The following is a 20335-nucleotide window of genomic DNA, read 5'->3' as shown; positions in this document are numbered from 1 at the left end:
GGAAAGATTAGCAAAACAAATGTTCTCTGCCAGGTTGGCAGGAAAACGACCTAGAGGAAGACCAAGATATAGGTGGATTGATACGGTACAAAGTGCCTTAGACCAGTGCTTCCCAAACTTCTGGATGTCAAGACCCCCTTTGCAAAAATTAAAATATTTCACGGCCCCCTCGAAAAAAATCATAATAGAGATATATTATTATTATATTTATTGTATTTATATTCAATACAAAACATACACAACGAATATTGCAAAAATCAAATGCATATATCACATTTTTTGCCTCTTACCATTTGGTTCTGAAGACGATACGGTCTGTTCTGGTAAAATATGAAATACTGTCCTTTTTTTTTAGTCTGTTTCTGCTTCTTCTGATTGTTCGCGGGATTTTTTTTTTTATTTTTTATCAACCACTTATCCATCTCAGGGTTAAATTTTTTAACGTAGAATAGATCAAATAATATCACCACTTACCAATACTGGCAGACCACAGACTGATAACATGAAATTAGTGAATATTACCTGAATACGGGAATCCCCTTACCAGGAACATTTTTCACTTTTGTGACCTTTCTCCCTTTAAAGTAATTAAGCCTAACGCGAAACAGACAGCAAAGGCAGTCTGTTTATTAAAACATGCATATGATTGGTGCGGTATTAACAAAAGATCGCGCAACCGAAAGATAAAAGCATAGCTGACAATTGAGTTGAAATGCTAACTCTCTTCAACCGAATTCCATATGTGAAACTGCTATAACATTTAATATATATATATATATATATATATATATTACTTAGTTTTAACACTTTTTACGAATTTTAACACGTTCGGTTGAATTTTATTGCTTCCTTGGGAAATCGAACTCACATCTAATTAATAACAATAGTTTTTAGTTAGATACTATGTTTGCCCATGAAACATATGATTTTCTTTCAGTCTATATAGCACAGTTTCTGTATGAGGGGACATGTGATTCATTAATTAGTGTGTTTTTATCCCAGTTGTCTCTAATTGCACTATTTGTTGAGAAATATATTACACAGACTCCTCATACCTTATTCACTGGCATAATAAAAGTACTTATTTTTATTGCCTCTGCAGTATAGTGGCTCTTAGAGAGGGTGTGTTGTTTACCACTGCAAGCGAGTTACTATATCCCCACATGAACTTGTTTAAGCTTTTTTTCATGTGTGAAGTATATGCGAAACTTTTATTGGTAACAGAAAACTAGCTTGGATGACAGTGATAATTTAAAACGAGTTTTGATATGTATATAAAGTCAATATCAACAGTCTCTGATTACGAACGCATTATGAAGGGACAGAAAGATTTGGAACTTCCCTGGAGAACATTCGAAGTAAATACAATTAACCACTGCTTTGAAATGAAACATACGAATAAGCAATATTTACTAATATTTGTTAAGCACCGAAATACGCAGGAAGCAAAGTTTGTGAACCAACACCAATGTGTGAATTTTTCCATTAAAATATAAAAAATAACAAAAAAGAAATAAGAAAAGTTAAATACGTTTCTTTTAAAATAAAAAAATATATACTTAGTCTTAAAACATTTTAAATTTGTTTTCATTATTTCACGGCCCCCCCTCAACAAAACCTACAGCCCCCAAGGGGGCCGCGGCCCACAGTTTGGGAAGCGCTGCCTTAGACGATAGAAATATAAGATCTGATAATGTTGGAGTCTTGACAAGTAACAGACTGATTTGGAGGAAAATTGTAGATAGGAAGTTAGTAATGATGTAATTTTTTCATGTAGTACTATCATATCCTGGACACCCCTTGAGGGTACATGGCAGGAATTTGATGATGATAACACCATGCTGCCACATATCATATTCCTATCCACCCATTCCAAAATTTTACTTTTAACCAACTTTTCCAATACTTTAACTACCTTTATGTAATGAAACTATCTTACCTTCTTTCCACTCCCTTGGAACCTTGCCAGATCTGAGACAGATTAAACAACTTCATCAGAGGCACTACCAGTTCACTTGCACATTCATATAACACACAAACAGACACACCATACCATCCAGCTTACTGCTGAATTCACACTGATATTTTCAATATTCTGAGTACCTTCTGTTCATTTCTCTCAATGCTCACATCAGTCTCTGTCACCTCAGTAACTGCAGAGTCATCTGCAGTTACTGAATGCCACCTGAATGCTATACCTTTGCAAAGTAGTCACTTAGTAACTGAACTATTTCTTCTGCTTCTGTCACTTTCCTATCATCAGCACAGATTAATGTTATCTTTCATAATCATTCTTTCACTTACTTGTTACGTATAAAACAAAAAACTCTTTTGGATTTACTTTGGCCTACTTAGTTAATTTTCTCTGGAAATCTGATTAAACCTTCCTTACCGTACTAGTTACCCTTCTTGCTCGTGGGCATGCTGATTCATTCCACAATGCTCTCTTTTTTTCGCATTGCTGTAATACACATAGCATTGCTCCAAGTTGCCTCCTAAGTTTGTCATAACTCCAGTTTTTTGTAGTTCCACATAAACCCTTACTTGACTGAAATTTCTACATGTTGAGTACTCTCCCAGATCTTATATTTCTGTCTTCTAAGGCACTTTTTACTGTAAGTGTCTTAGAAGACAGAAATATAAGATCTGATAATGTTGGAGTCTTGACAGGTAACAGATTGATTTGGAGGAAGATTGTAAATAGGAAGTTAGTAATGACATAAGTTTTTCATGTAGTTTTTCATATCCTGTATACTCTTGAGGATACACGTCATCAATATGATGATGAGTATCCTCCCAAGACAAGACTTCATGGTCAGTTTCCCTGATTGGAGGGAGAGTTGCTACTGCAGTTATAGATAGCTCTTCTGATGCTATTACCAGATTCAACATTCTCAAACCCCTAGTCCCTTCCATCAAGTGCTGTTTCAGGTAATTATCCCTTAGTAACCGTATAAATTCTATTTCCATTTTGCCATATGCCCTTTCCTCTTTCCTATTAACATATTCCAATTCTATTAACATATTAATAGAAATGATCAAAAAAAAACTAGCAAGAGACTGAAAACCAAATATCAAAAGACCAATTGGTAGGCCAAAAAGCAATAGACAAACTACCTGCATAAGTCTATGAGACAAGCTGAAGCTTTTATTTATTATTGAATTTTTTACTTATATTTTTACATAATCTGGAAACTACACTCTAGAAATCAAACATGGAACTTTTTCGAGCCACATCAGGCCATCAATATTAAGTAGGGCAATGGTCTTACATTAGGTGATGAAATTCATCTCCTAGCTAAACACAATCCTAAGCACCCATCCCTACAATAATGCTATTTGAATAGCAAGTATGTTAATCACTTGGACAACCAGGTCAGCAAAGTCAACTACCAAATGTTTAAAGATGTTCAGGTTGCTTAACTTCAGTGATCAGATGAGAACAGAAGCATTCAACATTGTATGAGAATCATATGATAATATGAAAGATCAGTCTTTAATTTGTGCTTTTTCCATGAATTTTCTATGAAAAGCTTGAATTTCTGCCAGACTGGTTGGTCAAGTAAATATCTTTGCTAACCTTGCGTTTAAGGAGTGGTATGACAGATTTTGTGTTTCCTAGGAGGGACCTTCCTCAATGAGTCTTGACAGACTTGTGTTTCTTAGAAAGGACCTCCCACGATGATTCTTTTGACTCCATTGAGACCTGAATAATAATAATAATAATAGTAACCTGTAGGTTTTTGGTGGTAGAAAATTTTCATCTTTAATTAATCTAAGGTTTCCATGGCTTGATATGTCTATTTTTGTGTCTGGTGAGTACCACTCTTAAACTTTTTTTAACAAAGAAATTATTTAATTACTAGTTTTGTACATTTTTATGTACTTCAGATTTTTTTTTTAAAAAAAAGAATATTCACAGAGAGATTTCTAACTGTTATTATTCTCTTATAATATCAACTGTTATTATTCAATTAAACCTGACCAAAATACTATAGGAAAAACATAAAATTTCTTAACAGATACTAGAAGTAAAACCACTTTGAATTTCATGAAGATTATGAAAAAATTAAGCTGTGCACTACACTTACCATTATCAGGTTCTCCTTGTGCTAAACCTTAAAAGTGTACTTTCTCAAACATCCATGTGGCCCAAAACAGTCATTAGTAGCTCGATGGTCTGTTGATCATCTTTAACCTTTCATACCAATACCAGCTACTTTTCTAGGTTTTTCTCCAACCCTCTTTATGAAGAACCTAGATCATGTTCAAGTTTAATTGAATAATGACAGTTGTTAATTTAGAAATCTTTCTGTGAATACTTTTTTCTTTTCTTTTCTTTTTTTTTTTTTAATCTGAAGAAGTACATGAAAATGCCATATGAAACTAGTAATTTAAGAAATAATTTTTTTTGCTAAGAATATTATACATGATGCTCCCTACACATAAAAACTATTTTCATCATTAATCAGCATGACACTACCAATCTGCTTATTGAAGTTCTGAAAGAGAATGAAAACGTACTATGTTTGGTCTCCTAGATATAGTTCCTGAATTAGCTAACCCCTTACAAAAGGGTTTACAACCTTATGCAAACTCGAGGATTCACATAAAAAAATAAATAAAATTATCATCATTGAGAGATCACTATTAATGTTCATTAATAGTATTCTCTCAATTATTCAATCTTCAAATGAACGAACCTTCAATTAACTAAGCCTAGAATGGTTTAATGTATTAAATTACTTCTGGTACGATACCATGAAATATTGGATAACCATCAGTTATCCAATATTTCAATTATCTGACCAACAAATTGCATTCCTGTAGTTGGATAATTGAGGGATTACTGTTAAAATAGGAAATTTTTCCTTCCATAATAAAATTGAATTAAGACTTGAGTCAATTCACCTACCTTGTAATTAATGTAATAAAAATTTTGGCGGGTTGCTTTTCCATCTGGTCCAGTTTCCATTCTGAGACGCACTTTGACAAACCGATCATTTTTCAGTTGTGCCATGACTGCTCTCAGCTGCTTACGTTCATATTGCAACAGCTCAACAAGGTCATCTTCCTTCATGCAAGGATTTTTTATCAGCATGTCCACAACAAAAATATATTCGATACCATAAAAGCCACGCATCACCATTCTAACTAATTTTTTTAATGAAGATGGCACTTCAGTTACAACGTTACTATCCATTATAATTCAACTTATAGAACAGACAACCTAAAAAATAAGGTAAAGCAAGTAATTAAATTACAATTGATAAAGTTCTGTAATTTTTATTTACAAAATACTAACTACCACAAGCTGAAACCTAACTGCTTAATCTGATTTTTAAACTGAATTGATGCTCAAACATTATAATAAACCCTAATCCCAGTCTGTTGGCTTGGTTATACTGATGTGACTCTGATATGGTTACATTCTGAACTTAGTACCATTAAATAACCTATAGAATTAATTCACAACTAAGAAAGAATTCCAAAACTACCTGCTTTTTCAGATACTTTGGTATGATACAAGCAAAACTATTTGTTTCATTTTACACTTCATCAAATTTTATGTTCCCAAGATGATACAGAGCCTCCGTAGCTCAGTCAGTATAGATGAAGAAGTCCTTTCGTCAGAAAGACCTGGGTTTGATTCCCATCAGTGACGTGAGGAACCTAACCTTTCTCTGGTCTCTTTCAACTAAAGGTGAGTTAGTCAGTCTCATACAGAGGTAGGGGGTTTTTTCACCCAGAAACTTGGGTTTTTCATTCCCCCAGAACAGGTAAACCGGCCCTGTGCCATATGCTGGTCCCGATCCCAGATAAAATTGGGGGGGGGGGGAAGCAATGGTGAACCACTCTGTAAAAAAAAAGAAGCTCACCAGGAATACTTCGTGGGCAATGCCTACAAAGTCACCTACAGTTGGAAATGACTGAAAGGGAAAATCAGATCAAGATGATACAATGATAAGAATTGCTTTCAGAATTGCTTGAATGCCACCAAAGTATGTGGCATTCAAGACAGAATGCCAAATCTGATCTGCACCTTTGCTGCATCTATTCAAAATAACCTGCACTTCATTATAAACATCATGATACACAAAGGATACAATTCTTGAAAGACAGCAAATGTTATTCATTTTCTACTGCAATCACTTCAAAATAAAAGTCCATCATAATCAAATTACCAATTATGTAGTACTGTCATAGTATGAGTTTCTGACAAGATACTACATGATTAAATTGACATTAACTTCCTATCAAAAATTTTCCGCTAAACTGTCAGAACTCCAAAACAATACTATATCAGGGTTTGTGTATTAAATCATAAGTGGCAGTTTAAACTGAAAATTAGGTTTAATGGAAAGAAAACAGCACAAAATAATTTAATAGTTCCAAAATTGTAATAACACACACACAATAAGATGCAAGACTAGAATCCTAAAGTCCTAAAACGAAAACACCCACTATGGATGCTGCCTTGAATGCTGGGTGGAAGGTCTAAGAATTGTTTTCTGAATCTTGGGAAAATTAACAACGATATTTATTTAAATCAGATGGGCTTTCAAACCTGCTGCTGATTCCAAAATTAAGTCTTTCTAGTTTGTATGTGGTGTGGTCTGTGCAAGGTATAGAAGGCATGGTCAGCTAGACTCTACTGTAGTGGGGTTAGTGATGTATTTCCTGTATTTTAAAGGGAGATCTCCCATCATATCCATCATATGATCAAGTGGCAAAAAAGGGAGTAGGTTGAGACTTGAAAGTAATATGTGTTTCCCTATGTCAAGTTACCAGGAGATACGTATCATAATGGTGGGGCTGTCACCTTAAGGCAACTAAGCTTGCCTTTTTTTCGGTAAATAGTGAAAACAACAGTTTGAGAGGAAAGACTCACCCCCTTGCCCTCGAACTGCTCTAATCACACTGGAGGGGGAGGAGTAAGAAGTAAGACGGAGTAGAAGAAAGAAGGGTAGAAGACCAGTCTATAAATGAGATACCAAGTGTATATTGTAGGAAGTAAGATCAGGTCTGGCTTGGGTATCTCAGGTTTACCATGCCCATACTCACCAATGTGAGTCCCTGAGAAAAACAAAACAAATAATAAAGTATAAACCAATTGAAAAAAGGATGGCCGAGTTGACCTCAAAAGAGGATATTAGATGGATAATGAGACTGGAACAGACCAATATAGTCTATTTCCATAATTAGCATTATGCTGATGATGATGAGGGAACAGGTCAGGTCATTTTAGCCCTATCTAACTTTTGAAGACTCAGGAGGCAATTCAATCTCCACCAGTAACCAAATTGAGATAGCTGGTCCAAGATCATTAATTACAAGCAGCATCCGATGAAGAAATGGCTGACAGTTGTCACAATCTCCTAATCCCTAACACAATATGTTATTGTCTGCAATATTGTAAGTTCTATAGTCGATTTTTGTTTCTGGAGAAAAAAAACACTTGCTTGTGCCAGAGATCAACTAACTTAGGAACTGGTCAAAGAAAGGCTTAGAAAAAGGTCACCCAAGTTGGAGACTAGAATTGAATCCAGGCCTTTCTTTGAGCCAAGGAAGCAATGCCACTTCCACTGAGCTATACAGGCATATTATATTATTATTATTCAGGCATCCATGGAGTCAAGAGACTCATCATGGGAGGTCCTTCCTAGGAAACACAGTCTATCATACCACTCCTTGAACTCATTGATCGTTCTTGCTCTCACCACTCCACCAGGCAATGCATTCCACGGTTCCACCACCCTCCAGGCAAAGAAACCACTCCTCACCCTTTTGCTTACAAAGTACGAAAGGAAGCTGTGAGCAAAAGGGTGAGGAGTGGTTTCTTTGCCTGGAGGGTGGTGGAACCGTGGAATGCATTGCCTGGTGGAGTGGTGAGAGCAAGAACGATCAATGAGTTCAAGGAGTGGTATGATAGAGAGGGAATGTGGACTGAAGAGTTCGGTGGATGGAATGAGAGGTGATATGATTGAGACTTTTAAACTTTTGAGAGGCAGTTACAGGGCAGATACAGCTCCACCAAGTGAAAGAACTACCCAATATCTGCCCTGTAACTGCCTCTCAAAAGTTTAAAAGTCTCAATCATATCACCTCTCATTCCATCCACCGAACTCTTCAGTCCACATTCCCTCAGCCAATCCTCATGATTAACATTGTACAGTCCTGAAACCATCGTTGTTATCCACCTCTCACTCTTTCCACAGTTAATTTATCCCCTTCAAATCATGAGGCTCAAATTTGATAACAATAATCAAAGTGTGGTCGATCAGGGTCTTATACAACGGAATGATAGCTCTTCTATCTCTGCTGGTCAGTGTCCTTCTCATTATTGCAGGAATCCTCTGGGTTACCTTCACCACTTTTGCAATAAGCCTCCTGAATTTCAGTTTTCTATCGATCATCACCCTCAGATCGCTTGTCTCACCTACTTCCTCCAGTACAGCTCCTTCAATTAAGTATGCAGCCTCCCATTGATGTATCCCAAACTTCAAGACTTGACATTTTGCTGCATTAAACCAACACTCCATTAATTTGCCCAACTGTCAAGTTTATTCAAATCCTTTTGCAGGGCCGCCACATCTGTACTATTACTAATCCTTCCCAGCTTCACATGATCTGCAAACAACTGAATATCCCCCTGCAATCCATTGACAATGTCATTGATATAAAGGTTAAACAATATAGGTCCCAGTACTGAGCCCTGTGGAACCACACTTGTAACCTTCTGCTTCCTTGATATTGCCCCACCATACACAACTATCTGATACCTATCAGACAGCCAATCCTGAATCCAGGTGACTAACCCAACAGCTAAATCCATGTGCTGTAACTTAAATATCAGGTTATCATGTGGCACCCTGTCAAATGCCGTTCCAAAATCAAAAAAATGGCAGTGTATACCTTTCCCTCATCAACTGCTCTTGTCACTTTATTATAAAAGGCAATCATATTACTTAAGCAAGAGTGCCCCTTAACAAATCCATATTGATTCTCACAGATAACATTATCCTCAACTGCCCAACACTGTATATAGTCCCTCACCAATTTCTCTAAGACCTTAACAACTACTGATGACACACAAACTGGCCTATAATTGCACTTCCAGTCTGCTACCACCCTTATGCAATGGCATAAGGGCAATTTCTATCTTACCTTCCTTCCATTCCTTGGGTACCTTTTCCGTAGTCAGACTTTCATTGAAAAGCCAGGTCAAAGGAACTATCAGTTCTTTAGCAAATTCTGTCAAACCCATGGTGAAATACCATCGAGTCCCACTGCATTACTGACATCTAGAATACTCAGTATTTGGAACACACTCTCCTCTTGCACATCTATACCTCGAACCTGCCCTATTCCCCTCCCCCCTCTAGTATTAAAACCTTCTCCTCCAGGATAAATACTCCAATAAAGTGCTCATTGAACAACTCCACTATGTCCTCTGCATCAGTCACTCTATTCTCATTTTTATCCCACAATGTCATTCTTCCACAATCATTTCTCATCCCACTGGTCACCTATCTAAAAAAATTCCAAGATTTTCTTTGGATCTTAGTGCCAGTCTCCTCATATTCCAGTTTTGCCTTCCTCACCATACTAGTCACTCTCCTGGCCTGAGTCTTATATTCTTCATGCATCTGTTCTCCACCCCTCTCCTCATATCTCTTCCATAATCTCTTTTTCACCTGCAGTTCCTGTTTGATATTGTTTGCATCCACTTTAAACCAAATTATGTCCACTTCTTCAACAAATATTCCTTTACCATTTCCCAAACACCGATGATATCCTAGCCTTCAAATTCCACCCTCCATGGAACTGCCCCAAGTTGATATGTAAGATAATCACCTGCCTTATAATTCCACATATGTTCCCTTTTCTTTGATATGCCTGCATGTCTATTCATCTTCCATGTCAAAACCACATGGTCACTCTCTCCAACTGGTGGGAGAGAGAGATGTCATCTCAGTTATTATCAGCTCTTCTGATGCTATGACCAAATCCAAACCTCTTGTTCCCTCTATTACATGTTGCCTAAGACATTTGTCCCTCGAGAATTCTAGAAATTCCATTCCCTTATTACTACATGCATCTTCCTCTCCCCAATTTATACTGCTGTAGTTTAATTAAAATCTCCCATAACAATCATTCTTCTTGCACTTGCCAAACTCAATTGCCTAAACATCTCCTGCTCCCCACCCTCTGTACTCCTTGGCTTGTAGCAACACCCCACTAAATATCCTGTCTTGCCCACCTCTACCTCACACCATATGCTTTCAAAACCATTAGTGTCACTGCCTGCCAAAGCGCTCACTCTTATATATCATCTTCTGTCAACCATGTCTCAGTGATCCTAATAATCTTTGGCCAGGCTGATGCTATCAGTACCACCAATTCATCTTCTTTATTCTGGATACTCCCAGCATTAGTATAAAGCATAAAAATGTCACTGCTTCTATACTTATCATTATCTCCTCCAGATCCCCACTGGACTCAGTGTTACCTGATGTTGCCCCCCTTCCCCCAAGCACCCATTCCGACAAAAGGCCACACCTGCTACCATCCACCCTGGGAACTCTAGTTTCCCTGCATTGACACACTCACTTGTTCAGAAAACAGCAATCTCTCCAGATGTCTACGTCCTTTCTCATTCAAATGCAAGCAGTCTCTCGCATTCTTCTTGCACTTGCCAAACTCAATTGCCTAAACATCTCCTGCTCCCCACCCTCTGTACTCCTTGGCTTGTAGCAACACCCCACTCCACCGAAAATTTGGCTTCGAATTTGGCTTCGATATCGAAGCCAAATTTTCGGTTTTAAAGTAAAAGAGGAGATTGCTTTTTGTTCAAAGTCCTCGAAAAAAATGTTGGCTAACACAAGAGAGAGGGGGCTTCCCATAGCTAATCCTTTGACCTGTTTGTATAGTTTACCTTCGAATTCAAAATAGCCAGAGTTTACACAGTGAGATAACAGAGAGAACATTTTATTTGAAATCTCGTTTTTTAAAATATGGAGAACGTCCTGTGTCGGAACGTTGGTAAAGAGTGCTGCCACGTCAAAACTCACCATGATGTCAGAAGATTTTAGTTTTAGGTCCTTTATTTTAGAGACAAAATCTGTTGATAATCTTATTATGGGCAGACAGAGAAATCTATCTTACTTCGTCTCGAAGAGCACCAGCGCGACATTGCTTATAAAAGAACCAGAGCAACTGCTCTGTCAAGCCATGTCCTGTTTTCAATAAACATGAACAACGAAAGCCACCAACATGAAATAAATTGGACATCAACTTCAAACCTACACATCTGCCATGATGAGGTAGAGCGCCGCATTGTCGAGTCAAAGGAAATCACCTTGGACCCTTTTCACATGAATAACAATCTTAGCTATAATTTGCCTGACTCTTTCAACTCTACTATTAGATACTGGAGATCGCGTGATTCCACACACGCACAGGTGTACAACAATAGAACTTGAACTCTGACTGTAATTCAAGCTCATAATAACTGTAATTTACAGTCGAATATTATGGCTTTATAATTGTATAACTTTAGAGTGTGTCAATGTTAATTTCAGTGTCTTTTAATGTCTTTCTATCTTCTTATAGCCTGATGAAGTCATTCTTGATGAAACATGTTGCGTTTTTTCAAATAAATGTCATTGTGTTATAATTCTCGGGTTTTAAGTCAGTTAATTTAGAAAAATGAATATATATATTAATAATATATAATGGGGTGCTTAATAATATATTAAGCACCCTATTATTTATGCACCCCATTATGCTTAATAATATATTAAGCACCCCATTATATATTATATTAATAATATATAATGGGGTGCTTAAGGGTCAAAGCTGTATAACTGAGAGGAGACCTCCACATAGCCTTTAAAGGAATGCAGAGAACCGACCAGGGCTTCTGACCTAATGTCCAATCCTCACCTTCTCGTGGTGCACCCTGTTGGGTATCTACTTTGATACTGAATGAACGAGGATGGGCTGGCAATTTGGGATTTAGCCGACCAAATTGTATTCTTATTGGTTAAACCAAAATAAAAAATGATGGTACAACATGACAAAATTTCATGCCGGCTGGGGCGTCGCCCGGTTAAACAAGGCCCCCGTTGTTTTCGCCAGGGAACCAGGGCGAACAGCGAAAAGTCAGCTACTGGAACAAATCTGAAAACAAACCCCAACTCAACATCACCAGAGTTAAAGATCGGTACTATCAACGTAAGAAGCCTGAATGGCAAAGAAATGGAGCTAGCTGAGGAATTAGATAAGTACCAGATCGACATAATAGGGGTGACTGAAACAAAGAAGACCAAAACTGGTGAGATCTTTCTGAGCAATAAATACAAAATGTTATATTCAGGCAATAACAATCAAGGAAAAGAAGGAGTAGCCATAGTATTCAACACAAAATACGAGGCTAATCTTCTTGAATGGCAGTCAGTCTCAAGTAGAGTAATGTGGGCAAATATGAGAATGGGGAACTGGACAATGAGACTTATTTGTGCCTATGGTCCCACAGAAGGTTCTACTAAGGTAGAAGTGGAGGAATTTTTTGAGGCTTTAGAAAAAGCAACTGACACAATGAAAAAGGAAAAGTTGGTCCTTGTAGGGGATCTAAATAGCAGAGTAGGAAATGATTGTGAGACATACAAAAATATTTTGGGAAAATTTGGAGAAAAGAGCAAAACTAATAATAATGGCAAATATCTGTTGGATTTCTGCTCAGGACATGGACTGGTTATTACTAACACCATGTTCCAACATAAAAATGTGCACAAATTCACATGGAGAGAAGAGGCTAGGAATAAGAAAAGTCTCATTGACTATGTTATTGTTGATAGTGATGTTTTCTTCCTGGTGCAGGACACCAGAGTGTACAGAGGATTTGAAATTGGAAGTGATCACTATTTAGTCTTGAGCAGGATAAAATTGAATTTCATATTGAAAAGAATAACATGTAAGAAAGTTTTAAAGCAAATAAAAGTTGAGCAGCTCTCAGATGTAAACGGTAGACTAAAATACAGAAATATTATTGAAAAGAAAATGAAAGAGTTTGAGAACAGGAATCAAACCTTGGAGATTCAGTGGCAAACTCTGAAGGAAACATTGATTGATTCTGCCAGAGAGGCATGTGGTGAGGTTGTGTGCAAGGATAAAAAAATCAGAACTCCCTGGTGGACACAGGAAGTTAAAGAGGCAGTGAAGGAAAAGAAGAAAGCATATCAAAAGTTCCTGGCAAATAAGTCAGCTTTTACTCTTAGAGAATACAGAGACAAATGTAAGAAAGCTAAACAGTGTGTAAAACTAGCTAAACAAAAGTCATGGGAGGACTTTGGCAAGAATATAGAAAATAAATATCAAGAAGGTGGCAAAATATTCTGGAGGTTGTTGAAGAAGCTTAGGAATGGAGGAAAGAGTGCTGTAAAAGGAATTAGAGATGATAAAGGTGAAATGAAAACAGGAGAAAAAGATATCCTTGAAGTATGGAGTAATTACTTTGAAAAACTGCTAAATGAAACAAGCAGTGATGACAGCACAGTGATAAAAAACACTGACCAGGCATGCAGTCAGGAATACATATCCATACTTGAAGTAGAAAAAGCCATCAAAGGCTTGAAATGTGGAAAGGCAGCAGGAGTAGATGATATTCGACCAGAAATGCTGAAGTATGGTGGTATAAGTCTTACAGTGGCTGCACTGCATAGTTCAGAAAGCCTGGACAGAGGGACGAATTCCCGATGATTGGAGTAGAGCTCTCATAGTACCCATATATAAAAAGGGAAATAAAACTGAATGTGAGAATTACAGAGGTATTTCCCTACTGAGTGTTCCTGGCAAGATCTATGCAAGTATACTTGAGAAACGGTTGAGAAGAATTGTGGAAGAAAAGCTTGGTGAAAAACAAGCTGGATTCAGGCCAAATAGAGGCTGTCAGGATCAGATCTTCACTTTACGACAAATAGTCGAGAAAGCATGGGAATATAACAAAGATCTGTATTTAAGTTTTGTCGATTTGGAAAAGGCATATGACAAGGTGCCAAGAGAGAAGCTATTCAATACGCTGCAGTTATATGGTGTCAATGGGGCATTATATCAAGCAATACTTAGTCTTTATTTGAGTTGTGAGTCAGCAGTTAGAATTGAAGGAAGTACAGGAAGATGGTTTAATGTTAAATCTGGTGTGAGACAAGGATGTACATTATCCCCTCTGTTATTCATTATCTATATGGATCACATTATGAAGGAATGTGGTATTAAACCTGATATCAAAATTGGAGATGTTAATGTCAGCTCTTTGCTTTATGCGGATGATGTTATACTTCTAAATAAATCCGCTACAAGTCTGCAAGATTCTCTGACTAAAGTGAATAGCTGTTGTAATAGATATGGTATGAAGGTCAGCAATAAAAAGACAAAGACAATGAAAATAGGCAGAATCATTGAAAATGTCAACTGTGTTGTGAATGAAGAACCTGTGGAAAAAGTAAAACATTTCAGCTACTTAGGCACAATTTTTACTGAAGATGGTAAACTAAATATAGAAATAGACAACAGAATCAGCAAAGCTGGTATCGTGGGAAGTCAATTGAATAAATTCATATGGAATAAGAAAGAAATTAGTCGGAACACTAAATTAGCTGTATACAAGACTGTGTTCAAACCAGTTTTAACTTATGGATCTGAGAGCTGGGTCAGAAGTAAAACACTTGACCAAAGACTAGAGACCGCAGATATGAGAGTCCTGAGAAAGATTAGAGGCGTGAACAGATGGCATCAATGGCAATATCATATTAAAAATGAGGATATTAGGAAAGAACTTGACATTGTCAGCATCCAGGAATGCGTTAGCAGAGCTAATCTCAGATGGTATGGTCACTTAAATAGAATGGGAGAGGAAAGATTAGCAAAACAAGTGTTCTCTGCCAGGTTGGCAGGAAAACGACCCAGAGGAAGACCAAGATATAGGCGGATTGATACATTACAAAGTGCCTTAGACGATAGAAATATAAGATCTGATAATGTTGGAGTCTTGACAAGTAACAGACTGATTTGGAGGAAAATTGTAGATAGGAAGTTAGTAATGATGTAATTTTTTCATGTAGTACTGTCATATCCTGTACACCCCTTGAGGGTACATGGCAGGAATTTGATGATGATGATGATGATAATATATAATTTAAATAAAAATATATAATAAATATAAATAAATAAAATAAACTTTATATTTAAATAAAACAGTTTTTTATAATTATACTTATTGGTCAAAAGTCGCTGTATCCAATAAAAAAAATTATTTAAAATATATTAAAAAACATTAAAATACTTGTCAGAGATATTCTGGTAAGGTGATATGGAATTTTTAACTACTCATCCAAATGGAAAGGAATGTGAAGTTATGGGAAGTGAGTCAAAGAAGGGGAGTTGCATTCATTATAGAAAAGGAATTCTCACATTCAGTGATTAATGTTAATAGAAACTTTAAAAGAATAATATCGATTTCAATAGAAACAAAACCACTGATAATTATACCGATTCATGCGCCAACAACATCTGAAGTTGAAGAAATTGAAGAATTTTACAAGAAATTAGGTAAAGCTATTCATTCAAGATATTGGAGGAGTGAGAGAGGGTTAATCATTATGGATGACTGAATGCCAAAATAGGAAAGGAGAGAATAAGTTCTGTTGTAGGCCCATATGGATATGGCATAAGAAATGATAGAGTTGATAGCTGTATTGAATTTCATGTAAAACATCAATTGCAAACACTTTTTATGAACAAAAAGAAAAGCAAGATATATGTGAATTTTATGAATTATTTTTGCCACTAAAAATGGTCTATAATTTTCAGACTAAAATATATTCTTGAGAGGCACTTGTGACATGAAATTAAGACTTATCAACACATTAGCACAAGACTATTTTAATATTTGTCAAATATTTCAGTCTGAAAGTAACAGACAATCAGTGGCTTGATAAGAACAATTTTTACAAGGTGGAATGCAAACAAATGATCATTTAAAAGTAGAACGAGCCACGTGATGTTACATTGCTAAGCACTAAAGAGAGGTAAATTTCATCAGTGATGAATAAATTACAGATAACATGTAAGACTAATGTAAGAATTAGGTCTCAATTGGAAAAAAAAAAAGTGTGTTATCTGGATTAAGCTTTCCCATATTTTTTAAAATGATAGGCAATCATTTCAATTCAAGTTAGGGAGTTGAAGTAAGGCCTCGGCACTCTCTTTGAATAGGCGTTTGAATTTATAGTGACATCTGTAGAAGGTTTGGTTTATAGTTTATTTGGCACAAAATCTACAAAGGTCATACTGTGCCATACTAAGGTTACAACTATACATAAACAGTTAAAGAAAATTGTAAACAATATGCCTGTACAAAAATTAGGTTCCACAAAGAAGCATCTACATAGAAACAGAATTGCTGCAGAGGGCACAACAACACACAAAGTTAAAGGTTACAGTAGTATAAAAATTGTCAATAATACAAGTTAAATAAACAAAATGTGTGTGTACAAGACACCAAGCTAAGAAATAACAAGGTATCTACATATAGTTAAAATTATAAGATGTTTTTACAGCCATACATAAATAGACAAAAAGGAATTATTATACAACATGTATGCATAAAAATACAATTTGGCAATATGGTATCTACACATAAACAAAATTACAAGAAAGTTACACAAATATACAAGGTGTCCTACAGCAATACATAATTAGTCAAAAAAATTAGTAAATAATATGTATGCACAAAAGTTAAACTGGGCAATGGGCATATAAACAAAATTACTGCAGCATTTAAGAACTTATATTAGACAACAATATAAGTTAATAAACAAAATGTATGTACAACACCAAGCCAAGGAATGCAGCATCTACATATAACATTACAACAAATGTTATTACAGTAATACATAAGTTAAAGAGGAATTATTATACAATACGAATGAATAAAAATTAGGTTTAGTAGTGTGGTATTTACATATTAACAAAATTACAACAAGGTAACACAAGGCTACAGAAATACATGATTGATCAGAAATTAAACTAATGAATAATATATACATTAGTACTCAATTCCTGTACATATACATCACAAAACATTACATATTTCGTAATATATATGTACAAAAGTTAAGTGAAGCAATACGTATTTACATATAAACAAAATTACAGTCAAATATGTTTGTATAAATTATTATTATTCAGGCCTCCATGGAGTCAAAAGACTCATCGTGGGAGGTCCTTCCTAAGAAACACAAAGTCTATCAAGACTCATCGAGGGGAGGTTCCCCCCCCTAAGAAACACAAAGTCTATCATACCACTCTTTAAACTCATTGACCGTTCGCATTCCATGGTTCAACCATCCTCCATGCAAAGAAACCACTCCTCACCCTCTTGCTCACAGTTTCCTTTTGTAACTTCCAGGGATGGCTTCTTGTCATCACTCCTTCCCACTGTTCAACCAAGCGAAAGAACTCTTCAGTGTCAACCCTGTAACCACCTCTCAACAGTTTAAAAGTCTGAATCATATCACCTCTCCTTCTTCTATCTACCAAACCCTGCAGTCCACATGCCCTCAGCCGATCCTCATAACTAACATCGGACAATTCTGAAACCATCTTTGTTATCCACCTCTGTACCCTTTCCACAGTTAATTTAATAAATTATATAAAGTAATAAACAATAAATATAAAATTAAAAAAGATAGCTAAAAGATTTAAACATTCAAGTGGGATATAGCGAAATTAAATGACAGTAACACTAAGACTTTCTTTCAGAATAATATAGCACAGTATATTGAAAAGAAAGAAGACCTAACAAATGGATAAAAATAAAAGAAGCAATACTGGCTGCAGCAGAAAAATGCATTGAAAAAAAAATTTTTTTTAAAAACTATGGATAACAGAAGATCTTGGAAAAAATAAACCTAATGGAAATGAAGAATATAAAAGATTAGACAGACAAAAAAGTAAACATAGAGAAGAAAACATATATGAATTAGTAATAATTGCTTAGAAGTAATTAGATAAAGTTAGAAATCAGATGAAAATAAAATTGTAGAGTTACATTCAAAAATAAAATTTCTTAATAACCAAAAGAAAATAAGTAGCCAATGGTTAAAAGATAAGAATAAGAATGTTATAAATCCAGAAGATAAGATACAAAGATAGAAGGGATACCTAACAGAACTATATAATTACCAGGACTGGCAAACCTGTGTTCAGTGTTAACTCAAATAATCCAGGTAATTAAATGAACAGGAGGTTTAGTGTACTAAGAAATCTCACTATTGCAAAAGTTAGCAATAAGTAACAAGCAGAGTCAAGTTATTCGGTCGGTCTCTCTCTCTCTCTCCATAGAAGTCTCTGACCACATCTAGATTACTGTATGCATATTTGGCCACCAGGGTTTCTTCTAGATGTAGAAGTGGATGAGAGGATTCAAATGTGAGAGACCAAAAGTGAGTAAGTGGTTTGTGGAGTGCTCCCTATGAGGATAGAATGACAGTTCATGAGCTAAAGTTTAACGAGCAGGTAGAAAAGAAGGGATTGTGATCAAAACAACATAAGTTGCTAAAGAGATTTTATAGAGTAAATGCTAAAAAATTTTCTAATACACAATTGAAGAGAATAAGGATCACTCCTAGAAGTTGTGTAAGAGTGTAGTTAGATATTTTACTTGGAGAGTGGTAAATGGGTGAAAGAGGTTACTAGGCAGTCATAAGTACTTTTAAGTGAACACCTTTAAAGCACAATATGGATGACAGAAGAGGGATACCTAACATGTGGGCCTTACATGCTTATGTAATAATAATGTGACATAAAAATGATTAATAAGTGTGGAGATGGCATCCTTGTTTTACAACTGATTTTACATGAAACAATCTTCCTGTACCTCCTTCAATTATAAATGCTACTTACAACTTATTATTATTATTATTTGGTAACCACCTCCATGGAGTCAGACTCATCATGGGGAGGCCCACTCAACTGGCAAGATGTCTATCATAATGAGTTTTGAAGTTAACAACATTACCTGCACTCACAATACACTCAGGCAATGAATTCCACTCAGTAACAATTCTACATGTAAAAAATATACTCCTCACCACATCTGTATACAACTTCCATATACAATCACCCTCGTTCTTCCTATGGAAGAACGAGGGTGACCTCTCGTTCTTCCTATCTTAACATCCACTCTTTTTATAATTTCTTCTGCATTAATCTGATAGAATCCCTAAACTAACTTGAAGGTCTATCATATCTCCTCTTTTTCTCCTATCCACCAACCTCTGTAATCCACATTCTGTCAAACACTCTTCATAACTAACATTCCAGAGTCCTGATATTACTTTGGTTATTTGTTTTTGGACCAGCCCTAGTGTTTCCACATCACAACGAAAACTAGGATCGAATCGATGCACAATAGTCCATATGTGGTCTGACCAGTACCTTATATAGAGGCACCACCTGCTTATCCCTATATGCCAATGTACTTTTTATCATAGTAGCAATACGATGTGTCTCCGGAACTTCAGTCCTGTCTACCATCACTCCTAGATCCTGAATCTCAGCCACTTCCTTAACTACAGCTCCACCAATACAGTATGCAGCCTTATATCTCTGTATCATAAAGTGAAACACCTTGCATTTATTAATATTAAAAGCAACCCCACTCACTTGTCCAAGCTAAAAGTCTATTCAAATCTTCCAGTAGAGAATTAACATCAGCACAACTCCTGATAATTCTACTTAACTTTGCATTATCGGCAAAGATTTGAAGATCCTCAGCCAATCCAAATGAAATATCATTAACAAATAAGTTAAACAGTAGGGTCCCAAGAACAGAACCCTGAAGCATGCCACTGGTCACCTTACCTTTTCTGAGACATGGCTCCATCATACACAACATGGTGTTATCATTCAGATAACCAATCTCCAATCCATCTAACCAATACACTATCTATTCCTATCCTCTGCAGTTTGTATACCAACTTATCATGTAGTAATCTATCAAATCTTTTGCAAAGTCCATGAATATCACTGTATGATTCTCCCTTATCCAACACACGTGTCACCTTATCATAAAACATAAGCAGATTGTGAAAACAAGACCTGCTCATCACAAACCCATGCTGACATTACAGAGAATCTGATGTCGATCACTCAATCCTATATTCTATTTCTAACCAATGTTTTCCGACACTTTGATTACACAACTGCAGATATATACAGACCAGTCTATAATTGGAAACTTCTGTTCTCAAACCATACTTGTGGAGAG

At 36.0% G+C, this 20335-nt stretch overlaps 1 protein-coding gene across 1 annotated transcript in view; it reads right to left on the bottom strand.

Moving 5' to 3' along the window:
• The window catches only part of LOC150096440 (general transcription factor IIE subunit 1-like), a 175629-nt gene that overhangs the window by 131633 nt on the left and 23661 nt on the right, over positions 1-20335 (bottom strand). Inside the window, exon 2 of the mRNA XM_090409095.1 lies at positions 4916-5230. Coding sequence (XP_090265221.1) covers positions 4916-5203 — 288 coding nt within the window. The 5' untranslated portion in view covers positions 5204-5230. The remainder of the gene's footprint in view (positions 1-4915; positions 5231-20335) is intronic.

The sequence above is a fragment of the Typopeltis vanoorti genome, chromosome 19 (assembly GCF_054136105.1).
Source record: "Typopeltis vanoorti isolate ZY-2024b chromosome 19, IOZ_Tvanoo_1.0, whole genome shotgun sequence".
Classification (NCBI taxonomy): Eukaryota; Metazoa; Arthropoda; class Arachnida; order Uropygi; family Thelyphonidae; genus Typopeltis; species Typopeltis vanoorti.
This window is presented reverse-complemented; position numbering and strand designations above follow the sequence as displayed.